At 37.3% G+C, this 23,047-nt stretch overlaps 1 protein-coding gene across 2 annotated transcripts in view; it reads left to right on the forward strand.

Moving 5' to 3' along the window:
• Positions 1-23,047, forward strand: part of snrkb (SNF related kinase b) — a 40,233-nt gene that overhangs the window by 13,067 nt on the left and 4,119 nt on the right. For both annotated transcript variants that reach the window (XM_055192386.2, XM_055192385.2), the window contains exons 2-5: positions 3,258-3,935; positions 18,710-18,851; positions 22,359-22,571; positions 22,855-22,965. In XM_055192386.2, coding sequence (XP_055048361.2) covers positions 3,347-3,935; positions 18,710-18,851; positions 22,359-22,571; positions 22,855-22,965 — 1,055 coding nt within the window. In that variant the 5' untranslated portion in view covers positions 3,258-3,346. The remainder of the gene's footprint in view (positions 1-3,257; positions 3,936-18,709; positions 18,852-22,358; positions 22,572-22,854; positions 22,966-23,047) is intronic.

Below are 23,047 nucleotides of genomic sequence, written 5' to 3' on the forward strand. Positions count from 1 at the left end.
CCTCATTCGTAAATGTTGCATTGGCATTACGTTCATCTTTGAAACATAAGTTAAAATATTTTTTATGAAATTCAAAAGCTTTCTGAGCCCCCATATATTACACGAAAGCAGTGCATGAATGATGTTGTGCGTTAACCATAGACATAAACATACATAGATGCCCCATTAACGGCTCGCATCTATGGAGTGGTCGAGGCATCTCATGTATGTGTGTATACTAGAGATGCACCGATATATCGGCTAGGGATGGGCATAATTAATCGACGATAGATAATTGATTGTTAAGAATTTCGTGGATAACATTAATTTGTTATCAATTAATCGAATGCATTTTTTTATCTAACTCCTGCACAAATACTCAGTATGCAGTGCGTTTGCGTATGCTGTGCGTTTGCGTATGTGTGCGGCGAATCCGTCAAGCACCCATTGCAGTGCACTGCTGACCGCTTATTCTGCATATAAAACGTTCATGTGATTGACACTTTCTGTGAACACTTTTCCGCATAAACAATAGAACAAAGCATCATTTTTTTTCACAAAACAATATATTTTAGATATTATTTGACAGACTAGTAAGTGTGGATTAAGGATGTTTAAAATCTCTAGCCTGGTGGTCAGGATCTGAATGGATCAAATCAGCAGTTTTGCAATGCTTTATTTATCTCCACATATATCATAAATAAAAATAAGCAGAGTAACTTTGCAAGTCTACACTTCCACATTATATATGTCCTACTATGTATGTATATGATTTCCAAATAATAAACGAGAGTATTCAACGACAAAAAGCGTCTCATATGGAAATAAATCCTCACAATATTATTATTTCTCAAAACTTTATGACAAAAATAAGCAACTGTATTCCTACAGTTATTCAAAGATGCAGACATTATTCCGCATATAATTTGAATATTATATAAAAGTATTCATTTAACGGCACGTTTCATATGGCAAATAAATATCCTCACATTAACAAAACAGCATAATGAAATAAATAAATAGACAATGAAACAGGATTGAAATATAAATTGTATTATTATTACCGGGAAAAAAGCAATATTGCTAAAATAATCTCTGAGGTAAATGCATCAAAAACGCTGTTACCCGCACAATAAGTCTAAATGAGCAATAACAGTGAAAAAAGCATTATTAGGCCATGTCTCAAAACTTTATATGACAAAATATATTTAAAAGTAATGTATACTTTTAAATATGCACACATTATTCCATATTACTCCCGTTTAGGAGCACATTTGTCTCTGGCCTCGCTCTGTTATGTAATAGATTGACAGGTGCGCATCTCCGTCTTTCAAACATATATAATTTTGTAATTACTACCTTAGGAAAATTAGCCATGATTTTATCATTGTGAAAATGTTTTTTTTTTTTTGCAGATAAAAAATGATTTGTATTTCCGCAATTTTACTACAAATACAATGGTTATGGTAGGCTATATTGTGGAGTTGGAGACCATAGTAAATTTGTGTCTACTGTTGTTTTACAACAAATAAAAACTAAAAGACTATGGGGCTCACAAAACGCACGCTGTTTCACACATACTCTGTATGCGGAATAAGCCAAGTTAGCGCTGAGGTACCTGTGCATCCCAGTCAGTCTCCTCAGAGCGGCTGTTTTCGGCGGCGGCTGGACTGACGGTCACCATGGGTTGCGGTCGCGTCTGACCCCAAAACATGTTTTTATTTCTCATAAAAAAAAATCAGTAGACTGGTGCAGAAGTTTTATGCGAGTTACTAAAGTTAGTTATTTTTCACGAGGCTTTAATGCCTAATTTGTTATAGCCTAATGTTAGGAAGGCTAATATCTTGCACTTTCTTCTGGCTTGAATAATTTTGAGTTACATTTTGACAAAACCTTTCAGATCTAAGTATTATTTTTTTTGTTTAATTTAATTTTAAACATGAATCTGTTTTTTTTATTTATTTTGGAACTAATGAGGTCTCTGTTTAAGAACGCTGGCTCACAGCTTTAGGTTCCGCTGCTTTAGAGCACTGCACATGCACGCACATATATGTTTGAAACATAGTTTAACTGTCTGCCACAAGTTGATCTTGTAATAAAGGTCTCATTGAGGAAAAACACGCTGTATATTTGTATTCATTGCATTTTTTCAGTATAAAAGTTAAATAACAAATTTTATTATAAAAATATTAATGATTAATCGATAGTCGATCGTTAATTCTCCCGACGATCGACAAAGAAAACTTAATCGAATGCCCATCCCTAATATCGGCCAATAATCGGTATCAATCAATAAAAGCAATTTTCACGCTATCGGCTGACTGTTTAAAAACAGATTATATCTCTTTTTATGTGAGGAATTAATTCTCATTTAAGTTACTTTATATTTTAAAATGATTATTTGTCTTAACATTTTAAACAAACAAGCCAAAAAAATCAAACAAATGTCACTATAGATGAGTTACTTTATTAGCATGCTTTGGTAACTTATGTCACTTCCATGTTCGCAATAGACAGTCATATTCATGTTCACGCATGTATTGTCACTCCCTTTTAATTTTTAATAGTTGAATAGTACACTGTTAGGCAACAGGATGTTTTGTTTGTAATTTGTTAGTAATGGTAACTAGTATACAGAAAAATATTGTTATAGAAATACTATAACTAAAAATATTGTTAGTGTGGTTCTTTGAAAGATTGTAAGATCTGCTTCTAGGAGTTTGACAAGGAAAAGTCTCACAATACTGTACATTGTTTTAAGTGGTTGTATAAGAGGAGTACATAAACCTGCTAGACGGCTTACCTTTCACTCCCACACATACATTCACCTTCATCTATTCAATAACACTATGTGCGGGTATGTGAAAGTCAAGTGGGTTCATATCTAAATGTAGCACCGTGTTTTTCATCACTAAGAACACTTTTAAAATGAAAGGTTTCTTAAAAGGGTTATCTAACCTGATGCCAAAAGAAAACCTTTTAGAGATCACCACACTTTAAAAATGTTGGGTTGTTTCAAACCTATGGTGACTCGGTAGCATACTATATGGACTAAACAAAACTCTGGGTTTAAATTAACCCATGTTGGGTTGTTTCAACTCATATAAGGTTCAAATACAAACATTTTCAAGGATAAATTAAACTAATGGATGGGTTCGTCCATATTTTACCAACCATGAGTTCATCCCAGCATTTTTACAGTTTAAAGGTAAAACAAGGTATAAAATGAAGAGTCAGCTGTTTTGTATTTACTATGTATTCTCTTTGTGTTTATGCAGGTGATGTCTCATTAAATCCCTAGTTTCCATCAGCAATCTCTGGTAACAGAGCCCAGCCCTGCAACTGTACCTCTACTGCTTGATCCAAAATGGCTGCCGCCAAAAGCGGTTACGAGGGCAAGATAGCCGGCTTATACGACCTGGACCGCACACTGGGCAAAGGCCATTTCGCCGTGGTCAAACTAGCCCGCCACGTATTTACGGGACAACTAGTGGCGGTCAAAGTCATTGACAAGACCAAGCTTGACGACCTGGCTACCGGCCACCTGCTTCAAGAAGTCCGCTGCATGAAACTGGTCCAGCATCCCAACGTGGTGCGCCTTTACGAAGTCATCGATACGCAAACCAAGCTCTACCTCATCCTGGAGCTAGGCGACGGAGGCGACATGTACGATTATATCTTGCGTCACGAGGGCGGGGTGGCCGAAGACACGGCTAAAGTGCATTTCGCGCAGATCGTCCGAGCCATTGCCTACTGTCACCGACTGCATGTCGTACACAGAGATCTGAAACCTGAGAACGTGGTTTTCTTCAGGCAGCAAGGGACAGTGAAGCTAACGGATTTCGGCTTTAGTAACCACTTTAAGCCCGGGACCATGTTGATGACCAGCTGTGGTTCGCTGGCGTACTCCGCCCCAGAAATACTATTGGGTGAAGAATATGACGCTCCTGCTGTGGGTAAGAACTTTCTGCATTTCTTTCTATTCCTGTTTCTTTATTTGGTTTGTTTTAGGGATGTGCAACATATGCGCAAAAATGTACTAGTTGGTTGCCGAAATACCTGATGAGCTAATCAGCCTTAACACACATTTCTTAGAGGGATGTTTACAAGTAAAAGGCTATGTTTACATTAATGCGTTTATGCTTTAAAACGCGTTACTTTTGCTACGTTTACGCCTTTCATCTACACTACATCACCGTTTTCGACCCTCATAAACGGATTCGTTCGCAAACGCTGAAGACCCTGTTTTAGTTTGAGAACTCAGACGTTGTTCTGAGTGTAAATGAACGTATACGGAGTCTTATGTAAACGAACAGCTGATATTAACGTGACAGCGCATCATTTTCAAAGTAAAAATTATTTTATTGATGTAAATGTTGGTTTGCAATGGAGGTTTTGCCAAAAATAGTAAACATCTACCAACCAGCTATCGGATTGTTTTAACATGTATCCTTATAGATAATGTCTGTTTTATATTAATGTTTGAATATTGTTGGGTTTAATGTGTTTATGTTTTGTTTAAATTTAGTTAGCTTACGAAAGATAGACTGTAATTTTATACGCCATATAGGCGTTGCAAAGGCCAATATGAAGGGAGAATTGTAATGGGTCAGACATTATTTTCCAGTTTAATGTAAGTTTTGTTTGCTACTTTAAAATGAATTTCGTTTCAGATAATTTGTCTCTTAATTTTAATCGATGTTTTGTTGATAAGTTTGTTGAATATAAATTAATAAAAACAATAAACTCAACGTCATTAATATAATGCTCGTTTAGGCGCTTGGCTTTTAGCTATTTGTGTGTTGCTAGCGGAGGACGTGCACGGACCTCGCACACTTTTAAAAATTAATGCATTAAGCATTTCTGGTAGGCTAAAGCAATACTTCACTTCTTACTATATTTTGATTGAAGTTTGCATTTGCTAAAATTTATTTTTGCTTAAAGTTCGCGACTGTTTAGAATGCTTTCTTTATAAATCATCAAGACCTTTCTGTTTAGTTATAAAATCAAAATTAACCTATTAATCATATTAATATGTTGTAGGGGGAGCTAGAACAGTATAAGTGTTTATGTTTTGTTTAAATTTAGTTAGCTTACGAAAGATAGACTGTAATTTTAAACGCCATATAGGCGTTGTAAAGGCCAATATGAAGGGAGAATTATAATGGGTCAGACATTATTTTCCAGTTTAATGTAAGTTTTGTTTGCTACTTTAAAATGAATTTCGTTTCAGATAATTTGTCTCTTAATTTTAATCGATGTTTTGTTGATAAGTTTTGTGAATATAAATTAATAAAAACAATAAACTCAACGTCATTAATATGATGCTCGTTTAGGCGCTTGCGCTTTTAGCTATTTGTGTGTTGCTAGCGGAGGACGTGCACGGACCTCGCACACTTTTAAAAATTAATGCAATAAGCATTTCTGGTAGGCTAAAGCAATACTTCACCTCTTACTATGTTTGATTAAAGTTTGCATTTGCTGACATTTATTTTTGCTTTAAGTTCGCTACTGTTTAGTACTGTTCACTTGAATGATTTCTTTTTAAATCATAAAGACCTTTCTGTTTAGTTATAAAATAAAAATTAACCTATTAATCATATTAATATGTTGTAGGGGGGAAGTAGAACAGTATAAGACTTTCCCAAACACATTTTTATAGGTTCAAAAATAGTGTCTGTTATAGTTGCCAGCAAAGGACCCATGTATGACTTTTTGTCAATATCGCACACCCCTAGGCTGCGTAAACGGGCAAAGGTAAGCTATTATTAGAGTAATAAGTTATTTTACACTTATATGCGCATGCCCAGTTACGTGATTGGTCATGTTTCATGCGTTTATGGTGGTGTATAGTGTGGATGAAGATTCTTTTAAAAATGCCAGTATAAACGAGGATCGTTTTCATTTTAAAATGCCGTTTTAAAACGCAAATGCTCTAATGTAAACATGGCCAAAGACTTGTAAATGGGTGACTTCCCAACCATAGTGACCCATTTCCAGTCTGTTTTTGTGTCAGTAAATCAAATTTCAGTAGTGAATTCTGCTCAGTCGTACATCCAATTTATATGCGGCACAGTTAAATTAATCCACCCGGGGATTAAGTTGCACAAGCCACTAGAATGCTGGAGCTTATTGCTGTCCTCGTGCACTTAATATGCCCCCCTCGTTCTCGTCCTCCCCTCTTTCTGGTTTTTATGGATACCGTTTTCGGAGCGTAAACCTAAACAGTAAATCTTTGCTCCGGCAGGGGTTCGAGTGTGAAAGATACCTACACGATTCAAATCCAGCTACGTTCACGTGCGCCCAATGGGCAAATGCTATGTTTTGGTCTCTATTTTCTAGATTGAAAGACAACGAGGTTCTTGATGGTTCACTTACAGTATATTAGTGACACTGCAAAAAATAAAAGTTGTACTTTTGTATTGTTTTAATATCTAAAATTTGAAATTAAATCAAGATATATTTACTTGCAAAATGATCAAAGAGAGTGAGTGCTGTTTTATTGGAAACAAAATAAATGAAAATTGAGTTTAAAACGGGTAACCGAATTTGCTAGTGGGGTAAAATGTTCAAGTTTCAGCTTATTATAGTTGTGCGTATGTCCTATGGCGTAGCCGCGACGGCGTAGGATACGCGTCAGTTTTCATATATACTTCTGCGTTGTCATCAACGTGCAAACACACATGAAGACCACTGGTAGGCAGTACGGTCGCAAACAGAAATACGCAGTTTTTTTACCTGATGGAAGGGGTTCTAGCGGACCAATCACAGGGCTTGCGGTCCACATAGAACTGAAGCACTGTTAAAAATGAGGTGCACGTCAGGCTATGCAGAGGCTACGGATAACCTACCTTATGCACGACTATAAATTGGACTTAAGGCCAACGTATGTTTTCCATGGAAGTGCCGTACTTTCCAAAAAGTCAGCAGCTGACGGGTTTTGCCCGCGCTTGGCGCCCAGTAGGGCTGTAACGATATATCGCCTGTCCCATTAAAAAGGCCTGTCTAAAATCGAATCTCCATCGCTGCATCGCGATTCTGTGTTTCATGCGCAGCTTGTGCGTGTACTATGGCGTTTTGGTCAGTAAGAAGTCCGTTATTATTTTAAAATCATTATGAGTCTGAGTCGTTAATAACGTGCATTTAAAAAAGCAACACTCGTTAAACAAAATCATTCTAAATATTCTTTATTATCATGAAAATACCTGAAACCATTTGAAGAACAGCGATATACATTCCTGTAGACATTTCCTGGAATAGGGTTTGTAGTGCTACTTCTTCTGTTGCACAAGTGGCGTTTCTGCACGAGTGCGCCCCCTGGCTTTTGGATGTGGCGGAATTTCACCGTAATTCATTCAAATTCATTCATTGAGAAAACGCACATTTGCACGATAAATCGTTACAGCCCTAGCGCCCAGCATATTTTCCGCATTCATTGCTGAGGGGCCAGAAATATGTGTTCAACTTTGGGTAAAGCTCTCAGCTCCTCAATGTCATTTTTCACTCAGTTGTATTCACAGTGAAAGAGAGACAGGACAAATACAGCAACAACCACCAACCGGCACATCGCACAACGACTGATAAACAAAACAGAAGTATCACAGAAAACCAAAACAATTGGCTGAAGAAATGCTGGCAGGCGTCCACAGTTGGTGTCTGCCTGGCGTTTTCAGACACGTTTAAACGCTCTGCTGTATGTACACTCACTAAGGGCCGGATATACTTAATGGCAATTTAGCGTGAGAGCGCAACTTCAATAAAGTGCCGATTTCTGCGGGCGATTTACTAACAAATGTGCATGTTAAAGAACAGAGGCACAAAAATCTCAAGTCCAATGTTAAACAAATACCAGTAAACTCACGAGCGCAATTCTTAGTAACTGCGGTTGCGTGATTCATTTAAATATTCTCCTTCTATAAATTCCCATAAATCATGATGGTGGGTTAAATGTCTACTAGGGCTGTCACGGTTATGAAATTGGCTGCCGATTAATTGCCTAATAAATTGTGACTGTTATGACGATTAATTGCTTGTTTTATTGCTTTGACATTTAAAGACACACTATGCAGTTATTTTACCTTAATATAACAGCTTCAAAGGTATTTCAGTGGTAAACAAAGTCATAGTAGGGCGAATCATCCTCCTGTTGAAGCTCGGGGAGGACGCCGCTAGCAAAACCACCAATGTAAGCTTGAGAGAACCGCCCCTGACAAATCTCGCGAAGATCACGACTTGCTTTACGTCAACGACGTCACATACGTTAGGCTTGTTCGACTTCGTGTGGCGCTACAAGAACCGACCGCCGGATGACGTCAAAGTACCGCGAGAATGATACGAGACGGCACTTTGACGTCATCCGGCTGTCGGTTCTTGCAGCGCCACATGAAGTCGATCAAGCCTATAACAACAACTGCACGCGCGAATTTGAGACGTGAAGCTAAACGATTTAAAAGTTAAGAAAGCACGTTCGGAGAGAGTAGGAAAAGGAAAAGAGAATCTGACCGCGTTAGGAACCGAACAAGAGTCCCACTCGGTCAGGTTTTTACTCGTTGGCGTGAGCTAAAAGACAGCACTGGATGGGATGCTGATCTGGCGATCTTGTTGATGGACTAGTAATTAAATCTCTCATTTGTAAACTTGTTTGTGGTCTATGTTGTATGTTGTTGCGCTTGCTTGTAGTATGTCATGCGATTATCATGACAACAGTTGTCAATATCTCACATAATTATCAGAACATAAATAAGCCTCGAGGTTGTAAATAGTGTAAACATGCACAATTTGCAAACTATTATGATAAATAGCAATAATCATGTATAGTGACATTATAACGAACAACATTATGAAATAATGCAACATACACAATTAACTTTGTCATGGCATTTTGTAATGTTTACTTGTGATTTAGCTGCAATCATGTAAAAACGCTATAAGCTAGCAAACGCGGTACTTTATTATTATATGCACTCTACACTTGAAATAAACTACCATCATCTATAGTTTAGTAGAGTATGCAGTAGCCTAATATTTGAATGAAATTGTGAAACATTACCTGGTCATTATCTTCGGAGAACTAGAGTGGGAAATTACAACAGTTGCAAGTATTCTCCAGTGGGGTCGCTGTTTGACAAAAACGCCAAAAATGCATAGAGCGGCTTTAATTCTCATACATTTTTTTTGTTCATGAAACTATTTTCACACATTGTGATTATTTAAATTAAATATTTTGCAAGTTAAATATTAATGACAGTAAATATTAATACACAACACATATTTCAAAGTATTTATTTAATTGAAAATCTTTAAAAACCTGGAAATTCTTCATAAGAAATAAACACAATAAAGTATCTGAAAAATAACTGAAAATAAAAATGCAATCAAAATAAACTGACTATACCAGAACAGGCCTTAAATAGTAGCCAATCCTACTAAAGGTCATATTAGTACTGGACCACATGTCTGTAATAGCTGCAATAAATCAATTCCTTACAGATCCTTAAGAATAGCATCTTTAACTTCCCTAAATTTGGAATTGCTGTTTTGGAAATGTATGTTTTACTTGGCAGTTCATACTGCTTTTCAAAGTTTTGTGCAGCATTTCTTTATGGAGTTTTTTCCACTGTATTGAACAGCTTTGCAATGTATCGCGTTACACTGTCAGTTAAGGAGCGCCATCTGATACTGTCTTGTTTATACAGGCACTGCTGCTCCCCCTTGTGTTTTTTAGAGAGATGTGCAATCACTGCGGTGATCTGAAATCATCGCAATGAGGTCAAACAATTACGATGAGATGATTATTTAATCATTGTGACAGCCCTAATGTCAACACAAATTGTGTTTTGTAGATCCCAGCATCGATATCGATCCATATTTTTTAACCCTCAGTTACAGTGGTATGTGTTGGGTGCTACCGTGCAATACATATTTCCATTGTTTCAGAAAGTGCTTTGTTGGCTAGTATTTGCTGTAATAGCTTGTCTATGAAAAATGTTTAGAATGAATGTGCAGACTCGTAGAGTCACGTTCCTCCAATTCATCTTCCTTTCTATTGTTCAAACCAAGTCCCCTAATAAGCTCTGAAAGAGAGAGAGAGAGATGAATAGGTAAAGAGACATGGATCCAGTGTGAGAGAGAGAGAGGCTTTAGTAGACAATTGAGCTTAACATTGTGACAAACTGAAAAATGAAGAGCAATGCTTCTCTATTTATCACAATCAGACTTGCTAGCGCAGACGTGTGCTGGCACACTTATTAATATTATATTTGCCTGATGTTTTCCTCTTTAAGCGTCATGTGACGATGGGACGGTAATCCTCACTGAGGTTGCATGTGCCAGGATTAGAAACACACAAAGTGGGTCAGCCTCCTCTGAGACCCAGCAAAGCGTGTAAAGGAGGCTGCGCATGCACACAGGTTTGTGGCATACGGACGCCAGGAGCGCACAGACCCGAGGGTGCGCCTCACTTCTCCCGAAATCAACCCACTCTGTAGATCTAAAGCAGATAAGGCCTGAAAAGTGAGTGATACAGTAGGGTGTCCAATGTCTACTTATTAAGATCAGTAAGTTTTCCTCTGGCTCAATGCTAGAGCTTTGCATTAGCTGCACAAAACGTTGTGGGTTCGATCCAAAGGAGCAGACATAATGATAAAATGTATATTTTGTAATGCGCTGTAAATCACTTCGGATTAAAGTGTCCGCCAAATGCATTACATGTAATAAGTGTTTCTTATTTGCACAGAAATCAGGCTTTGCTTTGTGTACCCGACGTGTTTTGTTACATGTGATTGTACAGATGCATCTGTTTATTTCGCATGGCCCAATGGCACACTGCCCGGTCCTAGTGGTTTTATCAGTTTCTAAAGTTTGTTGGGCACAGGCTGGCATCTGTTAGGGTGTCTGTACAGCCTTTCTGTCTAGTAGTTTTAGGTCAGGTTGATGCCATTAACCTCAGTAGAGAGAGATAGGATGTCTTTCCATTCAAATCGGTTTTCCTTTGCTGTAAAGCCGATATGTGTTTGAATGTGTGTCGGTGGTGTGTGTGTGTGGTTTTATTTATTGCTGGTAATCAGCCGGTGACTCTAATCCACTCACAACAGTCAAGCTCACACACATACGCTTATTAAAGCTCTAAATGCCACTATATTCACAAGCAATAGAACACAAATGAACCCAGTGTGGTTTAGGGCTAAATGTTTGTGTGTGTACTTTTAGATCACAATTGGGTGATTCTCGCGAAATTAGACTTATGAGGTGTCATGAAACATTTTGATAAAAAAAGTAAATGCAAATTAAGATTATATCAAAATAAGAAGCATACAGTTTTAAACATCTCTTCATGTACTATTTTGCACATGATTTCAAATGACATCATGCAAACCAATTTTTTTACATTTAAGGGGAAAATTTTCATTACCGCAATGTGTCCATGACTGGATTTTGTTTTTTTGACATGGAAATATTTATAATTAAAAAATCTAAAAAATAAAAAGCTTCAGTGCATGTTATACTATAAACATTTACAGTAAAAAAACATGTGGTATTTGGTGATCATTGGTAAATGTAGAGACAAAAATAAGGAATATAAATGTGCCCCCCCCAAATAAAATTCTCATCCTCCACAACAATTTTCAATTATTGTTTAAGCTCCAAGGAACTAACATTTTCACAAAAAAAATAGTTGGAAGGGACATAATTGACTGTGACACTCAAGATGGCTACCAGGTAAGCAGTTCTTATTTTTCTCTCTACAGATAAAAGTAAAAATGTTGTTTGTCATAGTACCTAGACAACTTTTTAGTTCTCATTACCGAAACATGAGTTTGTAAATAAATATATTTTTTGTAATATCATGTTGCGGTAATGATCATTTTTATAATGATAATCTAAAAAATTTAAATAATTCTATAGGAAATCATTTTTAAATTCTCTAAAAATAATGGTTATAATAAGTTCAGACCTTAATCTTATATTTGCAAAAGGAATTGGCTTCAATGGCTTTCTAAAATAGTCTGATGCTGGACACCTTTTAAGTCTGGATTTCATGAGAATCACCCAATTGGGGAGGGGGGTTACATAACTATAAATTGGGAACAAAACTATTCCCAGATGTGAGCTAAATTAAGAGACAACCTTCCACTGGGAAATTCAGGGACATTCGGTCATGTTCTCACTTTGGACAAAATTATGATGAATAAATTACTTTTTTACTTTTAACTCTTTCTCTGCCAGCGTTTTAGTCAGCGGCAAAATTTTTTATGATTTTCACAGAAGTTTAATGCCTTCCAGAAAATATTCTTCTTTAAATATATAAACATACAGTATATTAAAGGAATATTCCATTTTCTTAAAAGAAAAATCCAGATAATTTACTCACCACCATGTCATCCAAAATATTGATGTCTTTCTTTGTTCAGTCCAGAAGAAATTATGTTTTTTGAAGAAAACATTGCAGAATTTTTCTAATTTTAATGGACTTTAATAGAACCCAACATTTAATACTTAACTCAACACGTGGCGGTTTTTTTCAACGGAGTTTCAGGGGACTATAGACAGTCCCAAACGAGGCATTGGGGTCTTGTCTGGGGAAACGATTGTCATTTTTGACAAGAAAAATAAAAAATATATACTTTTAAACCACAATTTTTCCTCAAGGTCCGGTCCAGCCCGATCTAACTTAAATGCGTAGTGACGTAGGGAGGTCACGTGTTACATATATAAAACGCACATTTGCGGACCATTTTAAACAATAAACTGCCACAAAGATATTAATTAGTATCAGTTAGCATACAACAACGTAGGAACGGTCCTCTTTCTCAACACATGTAAACACTGGGGCGGAGTTTCGCGTCCGTCCTCTGTGACCTCTTGACGTCATGACGTATTGCGGTGACGTAGTGGGGTCAGCTGGCGCATCACGACCGGATCTACACGACGAGAAGTTGTGCTTTAAAAGTGTATATTGTCAAAAATGACAATCGTTTCGCTAGATAAGACCCTTATGCCTCGTTTGGGATCATTTATAGTCCTTTGAAACTCCGTTGAAAAAAACTGTTAAGTATTGAATTAAGTATTAAATGTTGGGTTCTATTAAAGTCCATTAAAATTAGAAAAATTCTGCAATGTTTTCTTCAAAAAACATAATTTCTTCTCGACTGAACAAAGAAAGACATCAACATTTTGGATGACATGGTGGTGAGTAAATTATCTGGATTTTTCTTTTAAGAAAATGGACTAATCCTTTAAATAAAAGAACAGACCCTCTGCTTTCAAACAAAAAAGATGTTTCATCCTACCTTCATTTGTTCTCTTTTTACCACCTCTCAAATATGGGTTTCTTCAAAAATACCACTTTGAACAAAAAGCTGAGATAATTGTGTTTTTGTGAAGGACTTTTGATAAAGACCAGATTCAGAGCGAAGATCAAAACATACACAGAGTTCTTACTGTTTGCTCTAGGGTTGCTTCTGGGTTTTATAAGTTGGTAAGAGCACCACCAGGTGGATAATAGCGGAAATACGGATTGGCGTAAAAACTCGTCATTGGCAGGGAAGCATTTTCTATTAATTGATGAGTTAACTCTTCAATGGCATTGAAAGAGTTAAACACGTGAAACCCCTTTGTTTGTGTGTGTGTGCGTGCGTGCGTGCGTGCGTGCGTGCCTGCGTGCGGGTGGGTGGCTTGGCTATATTTGTGAGTGAATATTTCAAGAATGTCCTTGATAATGGGGCGGTTTCCCAGACAGGGATTAGACTAGTCCTGGACTAAAATAAATGTAAGAGCTGTCCAAAATGAAAACAACTTGATGTCTGATTATTTACTTACAACACAAGCAGCGGACTCCGACATAATATTAGTTTGCAACCATTTAAACTTGTCAATAGTCCCGCTTACGTTTTAATGACAAGGTGCAAAGTACTGACAGGAATGTTCATCTGACAGGAAGTTTCGTTTTATCAGGTATGTGCATGCCATGTACCATATTTTTTATATAACTAACATGGCAGGGCATCTCTGGGTTCAAGGTCAGATATTATATTTCATAAAAGTCTAGTCTAAAAATGGAATAGCATTTTTGTGCTTTCAAAAAAAGAGGTAAAAATCAAGAATGGAATCGAATCGTGACCTTAGAATCGAAAATGTAATCGAGTCGAGGATTTAAAGAATCGTGACACCCCTAATTTTTACTAATAAGACCTAGTCCTGGCTTAAGCTAATCCCTGTTCGGGAACCACCCCAATATGTACTAATGTGCTGAAGGCCTATTTTTAGGGACATTTAAAGTGATTCTTATTTTTGACAGCCCGGTTGCCAGTTCATAACAAGCACAGCTGCAATGAGAGAGAACGCTAGGTTATTACTATTCAGATATGAATGTTTAGTTGAGCAATGTGCATGGAAAATAATACATTTAGCTCCCTAGTGTGGGTTAGCAGTGTTCTGGGCTTAAGGAGGTTGATTTGTTGTCCCCATACTATTACTTTACAAAATAGAAAAATACATTTTACAACTTCCATACAATTTATTACGGTCACTTAAAGGTGCTCTAAGCAAATTCACGCGTTTTAGACCATAAAACATTTTTTGTTACATACGGCAAACATCTCCTCACTATCTGCTTGCTGCCTGTCCGCTGATCAAACTGTAAAAAAACGCAATCTCTGTAGACAGCATAGGCTCCACAAACTGCAATAAAAACAAAGTGGCCAAACCTAGCACCAGAAACGATGTTGTGTTCCAGACAATAAACGACAAGAAGGATTTGGGGGTGGGGGTTAGGTGCTTTCATGAAAGCACGGAAGTGAAGGGAGGGGGAGGAGTTAGCTTCGCTCCGTTTGTTTGAAAACAGTTCAAACATCAACAAAAAGTAACGTCACACAGATTCGCTTAGAGCGCCTTTAAATGAAACCACAGTGGCCCATAAATGCGACCTCCATATTTAAGTTACTTGAAGCTGGTTTGTAATTTGCAAACAATAAAATCATTGCAAATGTATAAATTGGCAGATACATTTACTCCATAAACCTCTATGTATGTGTATGTTTGAGGTATCAGTCAGTATCCCAGCTTATCAGTATAAGAACATCTCAGATCAGCCATGATCCTGATGACATTGAGCTTCTTCACAGCTCACCGCTTCATCTCCACTGATAACAGATACTTTCACCGACTGACACACACTTGTGTTAAATACAGAAGGTCAGCTGTGTGTGTATGGGCATTTACTGTATGTGTGTTAACAGTAGGATTTGTGTGCCGTGAGCAAGGACAGTCCAATGATAATGAATACAATAACAGAAAAGTAAAGACGCTTAGATTAGCGTACGAGAGGCATAGTGGAAATGAGATGAGAAAGATGAGACGTCCTACGTGAATATTTCCCATTAAAGCACTTCAGTGATTTTTTTTGGGCTTATTCAACAACAATTGTGGCAACTCGCCTCGTGGTTATTTGAAAATGACATTTAGGCTAAAAAGCAAGTGGGGCAAGTCCATAAATTTTCATTTAAAGGTGCAGTGTGTACATTTTAGCGACATCTAGTGGTGAGGTTGTGAATTGCAAACAATGGCTCAGTCCACTGCTCACCTCTTGCTTTTGAAACATATAGAGAAGCTACGGTAGCCGCCACCGGACAAACATGTCATCGTTGGAGACAACTTAGTAAAAAAGATTTTCTGCTAAGGGCTTCTGTAGAAACATGGCTGCACAAAATGGCGGCTTCCATGTAAGGGGACCCTCGGTGTATGTAGATAAAACGTCTAATTTTAAGGCAATAAACACATAACGGTTCATTATAAAAAGGTCTTTATACACCCCTGATAATATAGTTTTGTATATTATTTTGCATTTATGTCAAGAGATCCTTCTAAAAATTACACACTGCACCTTTAATGCTTCAAAAGTATAGCTATAGCATTGTAATAAACTCACTTGCTAACCTGCGTGTAAAATTAAATCGAATATTGCTTTACCTGCATTATGTTGTCATGGCAACAAAGTAAGGCACACAGATAAGATATGCGATTTTTTTCACACTAAATTCAAGTCAACAGATATAAGTTTACAGAAACATTGTCACTTATGTAACCTAAACACAGGCTCACGTACAAGCTCATACACACCGGCTCCATGTTAGCATTCATTGTGTGCGATCTGTGTTGTGTAAACTGCAGTCACATGGAACCCATAGGCAGCATATTAGGCCTCAGAGAGAATGAATGTATCTCATTTTTATGTAACTCTGTATATTTCTGTGCACATCTACAGTATTTATTATGCAAACTTAGTCCAAAATGCCTTCATTTGTAAATCAAATAATTTTAGTGGACACAGAATGCTTAGTGGTTGCAAAAGATTGGTGTCTCCTTTATATGTATATTATGAATGTTTGGTCCGTGAGCTAAAAGATACCATTGAAACTGTAATGTTTGGCCTTTGTCACACATGCGTCTGTGTATCTGCCTGTTTCTGAGTAGTCAGTAGGAACAGAGTGTACAGTGAGCAGAGAAGAGACTAGTTATTGTTTGCACAGTTAGAGACATTTGGACAGCGTTGTCTCAAAGGACTGTTTATCACACTTTACTTCTGCTTTGGTTCACACAGTAGTTGCTCTTTCACACGGTAGTTGCTCTTCACACACACACGAACACACAAAGACCTTGTTGCAAAGTTCAAATCCAATCATATTTAGCAAGTGTGAACGGCAAAAACACATGAAGTCCGTTTATTGCTATTTATTACATTGCAAACAAAAGGTTTTGATTGTATTGGCTGTTCATTTGCAGTGTTGGGAAAGTTCACTTTCTACATGAACTAGTTCAAAGTATAGTTCACAAATTTTAAAATGAAATAGTTCAGTTCATATTTTAAAATTTTGAACAAGTTCACAGTTCCAAAAATGAACTAATCTATAGTTCTTTTTTCCCATATTATTTTTTAAAGGAACACGCCACATTTTGGGAATTTAGCTTGTTCACCGTATCCCCCAGAGTTGGATGGGTCCATGCATACCTTTCCCATCTCAGTGCGTGCTGTAACTCTGTCTGACGCAGCCCCCGCTAGCTTAGCTTAGCACAAAGACTGGAAGTGAATGGCTCCAGCTAGCATACTGCTCCCAAGAAGTGACAAAATAGCCCAAATATTTTCCCATTTATGTGTTGTGATTTTGTGTACTGTAGTCACACCGTGTACAAATAACACGGTCATATGAGACACAGCCATCTTTTAACAGTATACATACTGGGAACTATATTCTCAGAAGGCGAAGCACTGCTACTTTGGTGGAGTGAGTAGCGCAACTCTTAGCAAACTCTCTGCTCCTCCCCAGGGGGCTCCGCACAAGTAGCAGTGCAACAATACAAATCACAACCCATAAATAGGAAAATGTTTGTGTTATTTTGTAACTTATTGGGAGCAGCATGCCAGCTGGAGCCATCCACCTCCAGTCCCTGTGCCAAGCTAAGCTAGCGGGGGCTGCTTCAGACAGAGTTACAGCACACACAGAGATGAGAAAGGTATGTATGGACTTATCTAACTCTGGGGGATACGGTGAATAAGCTAAATGTACGGTATGTGGAAAATAATGTGTTTTTAACCATATACAACACAAACACATTGTATTATACCAAATACACAAATAACGTTGTTTTTAGCAATGAAATAGGTGCTCTTTAAAGTAGCCCAATTCTGTGGGAAAACCATGGACTTGGCGACCCTGGATTGTTTTTTTTTTCACAAAGACATCATGTAACAGAACCAGCTACTTGCTTGGCATGCATAATACACAGTTTTAGTTATTTTCATGGATTAGTGTGAACAAAGTTTGCTTTAATAATGTTGTTATACGTACGCAAAAAAACGCAGTGGAACATTGTCACGTAAACATATTCCAAGTCTTGCTACCTAGAAATATAAGCCTAGAAGGCCTGTTAACTTTGAGTTTTGATTCGGTAACTTCCACTTTCTATTTTTCCTATTCCAAGTTCCTGTAGCGTGTCAATTTGAATTCAAATTCAAACTAATGGCTTGTGTCCAATTCTTTAATTGTGCATCTTACGCAACCTGCACTAAACAGATCTTGACTACAGCATGTGAAAACTCCTCACAGATCTGGGTGAGAGTGTCACACGCTAAACTTTAAAAAAAAAGAAGTCGGTCTTGTTGGTAAGCCACTATGGAAAAGTACGCCACCAAGTCAAACACATCCCTCATCCCACATCCCTTGATTTTTTTTATGTATGAACCGTTCACTGTGTTCTTGGATCATGATGTTACCAAGAATTCCTGGGATCCCAAGATGACTCAGAGTTGGGTGTGGAAACACTTAGGGATGTGTTAGTGAGATTCTGTAGTCGGTTAATAAGGGGTTAACACAGATGAAGCGTTTTAGGACTGTTTTTTAATTTCATTCAAGACAGGGTGCATGATTTGTTTTTTTTGAAAAACACTTTAGAAAAGGGAATCGGGCCAAGTACCAAAACACACTTGTAGCCAATCAGCAGTAAGGGGCACGTCTACTAACCGACATCGTTGCCTGGGTTGCGTATATGTGGGGCGGGTCTATCAAAAGAAGGTCCAGATTCTATTAGGGTAGGTAGGGGTGTGTCCATTTAGGTGATTTCAAATGTCAACATCGGCTTTTAGAGATCATGCACCCCGCCTTTAAGTGAGCATGCACATGTTTGTTATTCAATAACGTATCCTCCTGATTATAAAACCTATATGTTTGTGTTTCAGATATCTGGTCACTGGGTGTGATTCTCTACATGCTGGTGTGTGGACGTCCACCCTTTCAAGAGGCCAATGACAGCGAGACCCTCATCATGATTATGGACTGTTGTTACACTGTACCCGACCACATATCTCCAGAATGCAAAGAGTATGTATATCACCTGTGCTGTATTACATTACCTGCATACATGAATATTAACTTATTTTTTATTCATGCATTTGTCAAACGCTTTTATCCAAAGTGACCCCGTGCTTTCAAGGTTTACATTTTTTATCAGTATGTGGGATCGAACACCTTGACATTTGCGCTGCTAATGCAATGCTCCACAACTTGAGCTACAGATATGAGCTAATGTTTACGTTGGCCGTAATACCACCATGCCCACAAATCCCATTTTCTTTCTGACTCGACATGCTTGTGTAAACTGTTGGTGACAACTGTGTGCGGTCAGAACATTATGTTTTCATGGATCGATTTCAAAATAGACGCCACTCCCTCAGTCTGTTAACACTATCATGCTAAACTTCATATCTACATGCAGACAGGAGCCCATCTGAACATGCTGTTCTCTTTTTGTTTGCATTGGCCAATCACATGCTGTGGATTTTTGAGTGACAGTTTGCAAGCCAATCAGGCGGTGCTTGGTTGAGGAAAGGTTATTGGAGGTTGAATTAAGGAGCATGTCGTGACACACAGACTCAAATGCTTGACTCATATTGAGTTTAACAGGTCAAGATGAATTAGTTTTTATAAAATCGACTCAAATCGAAAGCTGAGTTATTTTTAGAAAGTCCCTAAAGCGACAGCTCACAGGCTCCAGTTTAGGTCTGAATCGGTCAATTGTGCAAGCGTGACTGTGCGAATGAGACACATAGTGTCTGGATCACATGATCTGCATCACATTGAAAAGCCTCTTTTTATAGGAATAATTTATTCTCGGTGGAGCAGAACGCTCGTGTCTTCAGGCAGACGTTGATCTGGATGTTCAGCTGTTGCTTTTTTCTCCTCTTTGCAGTTATATAAGGTCTTGAGGTTAAATGCACTGAGATATTCCACTGATGTTCCAGGGAAACGGAGCATATGGGATCATATTTACACATGCATGAACAAGAGGATATATCTCCTCCTGCTGGCCGTATTGCTGCTATCGGAACATTACATCAGTGGTTCTCAACCTAGGGGCCGCTAGATGGTGCCCCAGTTTTATGACATTTTATAAAATACTAGGGCTGTCAAAAGATTAATTGTGATTACATACAAAATAAAAGTTTTTTTGCATAATTTATGTTTGTGCACTGTATATATATATATATATATATATATATATATATATATATATATATATATATATATATATATATATATATATATATAAAGACACACACAGTAATGTTTGTATTTAAAAACATTTACATGTATATTTATATATTTTTGATCAATTGTATTTCATAAATATAAATAAAAAATATAGCTAAATAACATTTTATTATATTCATACATGTATCTGTACATTTATATAAACATAATAAATACACACAGTACACACACATATATATTATGCACAAACTTTTATTTTGTATTTGATTAATCACGATTAATCTTTTGACAGTCCTATAAAATATTTTTTTTTATCATGAATTAATTAAACCTCAGAAAACATAAGGCTACTAACCAACAGCACTATGTGGTATCAATTAATATTTTTTGTTAAATTCAAATTTTAAGTTTTAGAATGTTTTGTCAAACATTTTCTTTGGGGGCCGCAAAGGTACACAAGGGGGCCGCATGCAAAAATTGTTTGATGAGCATTGCGTGCAAAACACACATGCTAACAAAACATGTATACCTTGTAATGCGCCGTAAGTCACTTTGGATAAAAGGGTCAGTGACAAAAACGGTTTGGCAAGATGATAATTTTTTTACTTGTTTTAAAAGCATGCATCAGGTTTATTTCAATGCACAGTGTATTTATGTTAATTTTATGCAATAAAAAATTACATTTGCACCATTTTTATGAAAGTTACGACTGAATGGACCTGAAAATGTCAAATGGTGTAACCACCAATTGTGCCAAAGAATGAGAAATATTAAATATTTTATCCACCTTGATGGCATGTAAGCGTAATCATAAAAAAATCATTTTAAAATATAATTTTATTAGTTATTTCTAAATGTAAATTTTAATGTGTTTTTGTAATATTTGTCCTCCTGAAAACAGCTTTGTTTTCTAAATAATCTTTGACAAATGATGTAAAAATGTATTTAAAAAAAATCATATTACACTAAACTAGATGATTATATTTTATTCCACATTTTTTATGAATATATTTATATTTCATTAAAAAAACTAGTTACACCAATTGACACAGACCGGTTACACCACATTGACATTTTTGCAATTATCCCCCAAATATTCTTTCAAAATGAAATAAAACCAGAAATTTTAGACTTGGTTCTCAAAAAAGAAATGTATGCAAGTAATCTGCAAATTTGTTTTGAAATTTAAATTTTTTACATTAAATTGATCCATACGGACACAAAATAATTAACTACACGTGATTGACCCAAATATTAGAGATGCACTAATATTACATTTTCCACCGATAGCCGATTATTAACTTAACTAAATTCTGAAGATTAAATTCTATGTTAAATATAATGGCCATTAATATTAAACGAGTGATGTTTCTTTTGGATTTTCTGTACACAGAGCTTAAATTCATTGCATTTTCCTGTTCTCTTTTGATTGACAGGATATATCGGCCATAACTATCGGTTGTTTTTAAATTATTTGTCTATAGTGTGAAAAATTGCTTTTGTCAACAGATACGATTACTGGCCAATATTCCTGTGCATCTCTGATAAATATATATAAATATTGTCTACAAAGGAATTTTTTTTGTTGCTCAGAAGACTTAAAGGCGGGGTGCATGATCTCTGAAAGCCAATGTTGACATTTGAAGTCACCTAAACAAACACGCCCCTACCCCAATAGAATCTGGACCTTCATTTGAAAGACCCGCCCCACACCCAGGCAATTGGATGTCGGTTAGTAGACACGCCCCTTACTGCTGATTGGCTACAAGTGTGTTTTGGTACTCGTCCCAACTCCCTTTTCCAAAGCGTTTTTCAAAAATCATGCACCCGCCTTTAATAGAGCTCTTTATTTTGTTTCATATACAGTAAGTATCAGCTTTCTCCAAAAAAGGTATTACATTTTTTATGAATAAAAAGAAAGACACAAATAAGGCAACTGTTTGAATAAAGGATGAAATTCAGAATGTAATGTGTGACGTTGAAAACAGTTTCCAACTAGCATTGGTATTTAAGCCACTAAATATTGACATCTTTCTTTTTCATGCTACAGTTGCATTTGCATTCACACACAAACAAGCTTAAATCGCAACAGTTCTTCCATTTGTCTCACTGGGCATCAATGCTCTGCAGGTGCTCATGAATATTAATCAGCAGAAAAATAACTACTTCCTTTTCATTCCATCTCTTCTGTCGGCAAGAAGCAGCTATGCAATAATCGCCTGTCAGCCAGGCACTGAATATTTTTATGACTGCACGAAAAACGAAAGTATGAAAATTGCAAATGGAGTGAGACAAAGACATTGACAGTAACAAAATCTCTCTTTATTTTTCTCTCAGTTTGATTTCACGTATGCTGCAGAGGGATCCCGCCAAGCGGGTGTCTCTCACTAACATAGAGGGCCATCCTTGGTTGCAGGGCGTCGACCCCTCACCCGCCGGGTACACGGCCGCCCCGCTCGACTCTCACCGCAGTTTGTTGCCCGAGGAGCACGAGTTCATACTGCAGGCTATGACCAGCGGCAACATCGCCAATCGGGAGGCCATCCAGGAGTGAGTGCCTGCTTGTTCTTTTTGGATATCCGCTTAGATCAGTGGTCCCCAAGCTTGGTCCTGGAGTTTAGCTTCAACCCTAATTAAACAAACCTGAAGCAGCTTATTAAGGTCTTACTTAGCACACTACAAACTTCCAGGCAGGTGTGCTGAGGTGTGAAGTTGGATCTAAACTTTGCGGGACACTGCCCCTCCATGACCAAGTTTGGGCACCCCTGGCTTAGATGCTCTGTGGAAATAAATAAATTAACTCATTTATATTGCGTGTGTGTGTGTATGTTAGAGCCCTGGAGGCTGACAGATACAACCACATCACGGCCACATACTACCTTCTAGGAGAGCGACTTCTCCGGGAAAAACAGGAGCAGTCCAGTCTCACACCTGAACAGAAACGGTAATTTTTTGGGATATGCATACTCTTTCTTTGTATCACTGTTGATGAGATCAGCATTAACTTCTGGGTTGGTGCACAGCTT

Source organism: Misgurnus anguillicaudatus, chromosome 6, assembly GCF_027580225.2.
Source record: "Misgurnus anguillicaudatus chromosome 6, ASM2758022v2, whole genome shotgun sequence".
NCBI classification, from domain to species: Eukaryota; Metazoa; Chordata; class Actinopteri; order Cypriniformes; family Cobitidae; genus Misgurnus; species Misgurnus anguillicaudatus.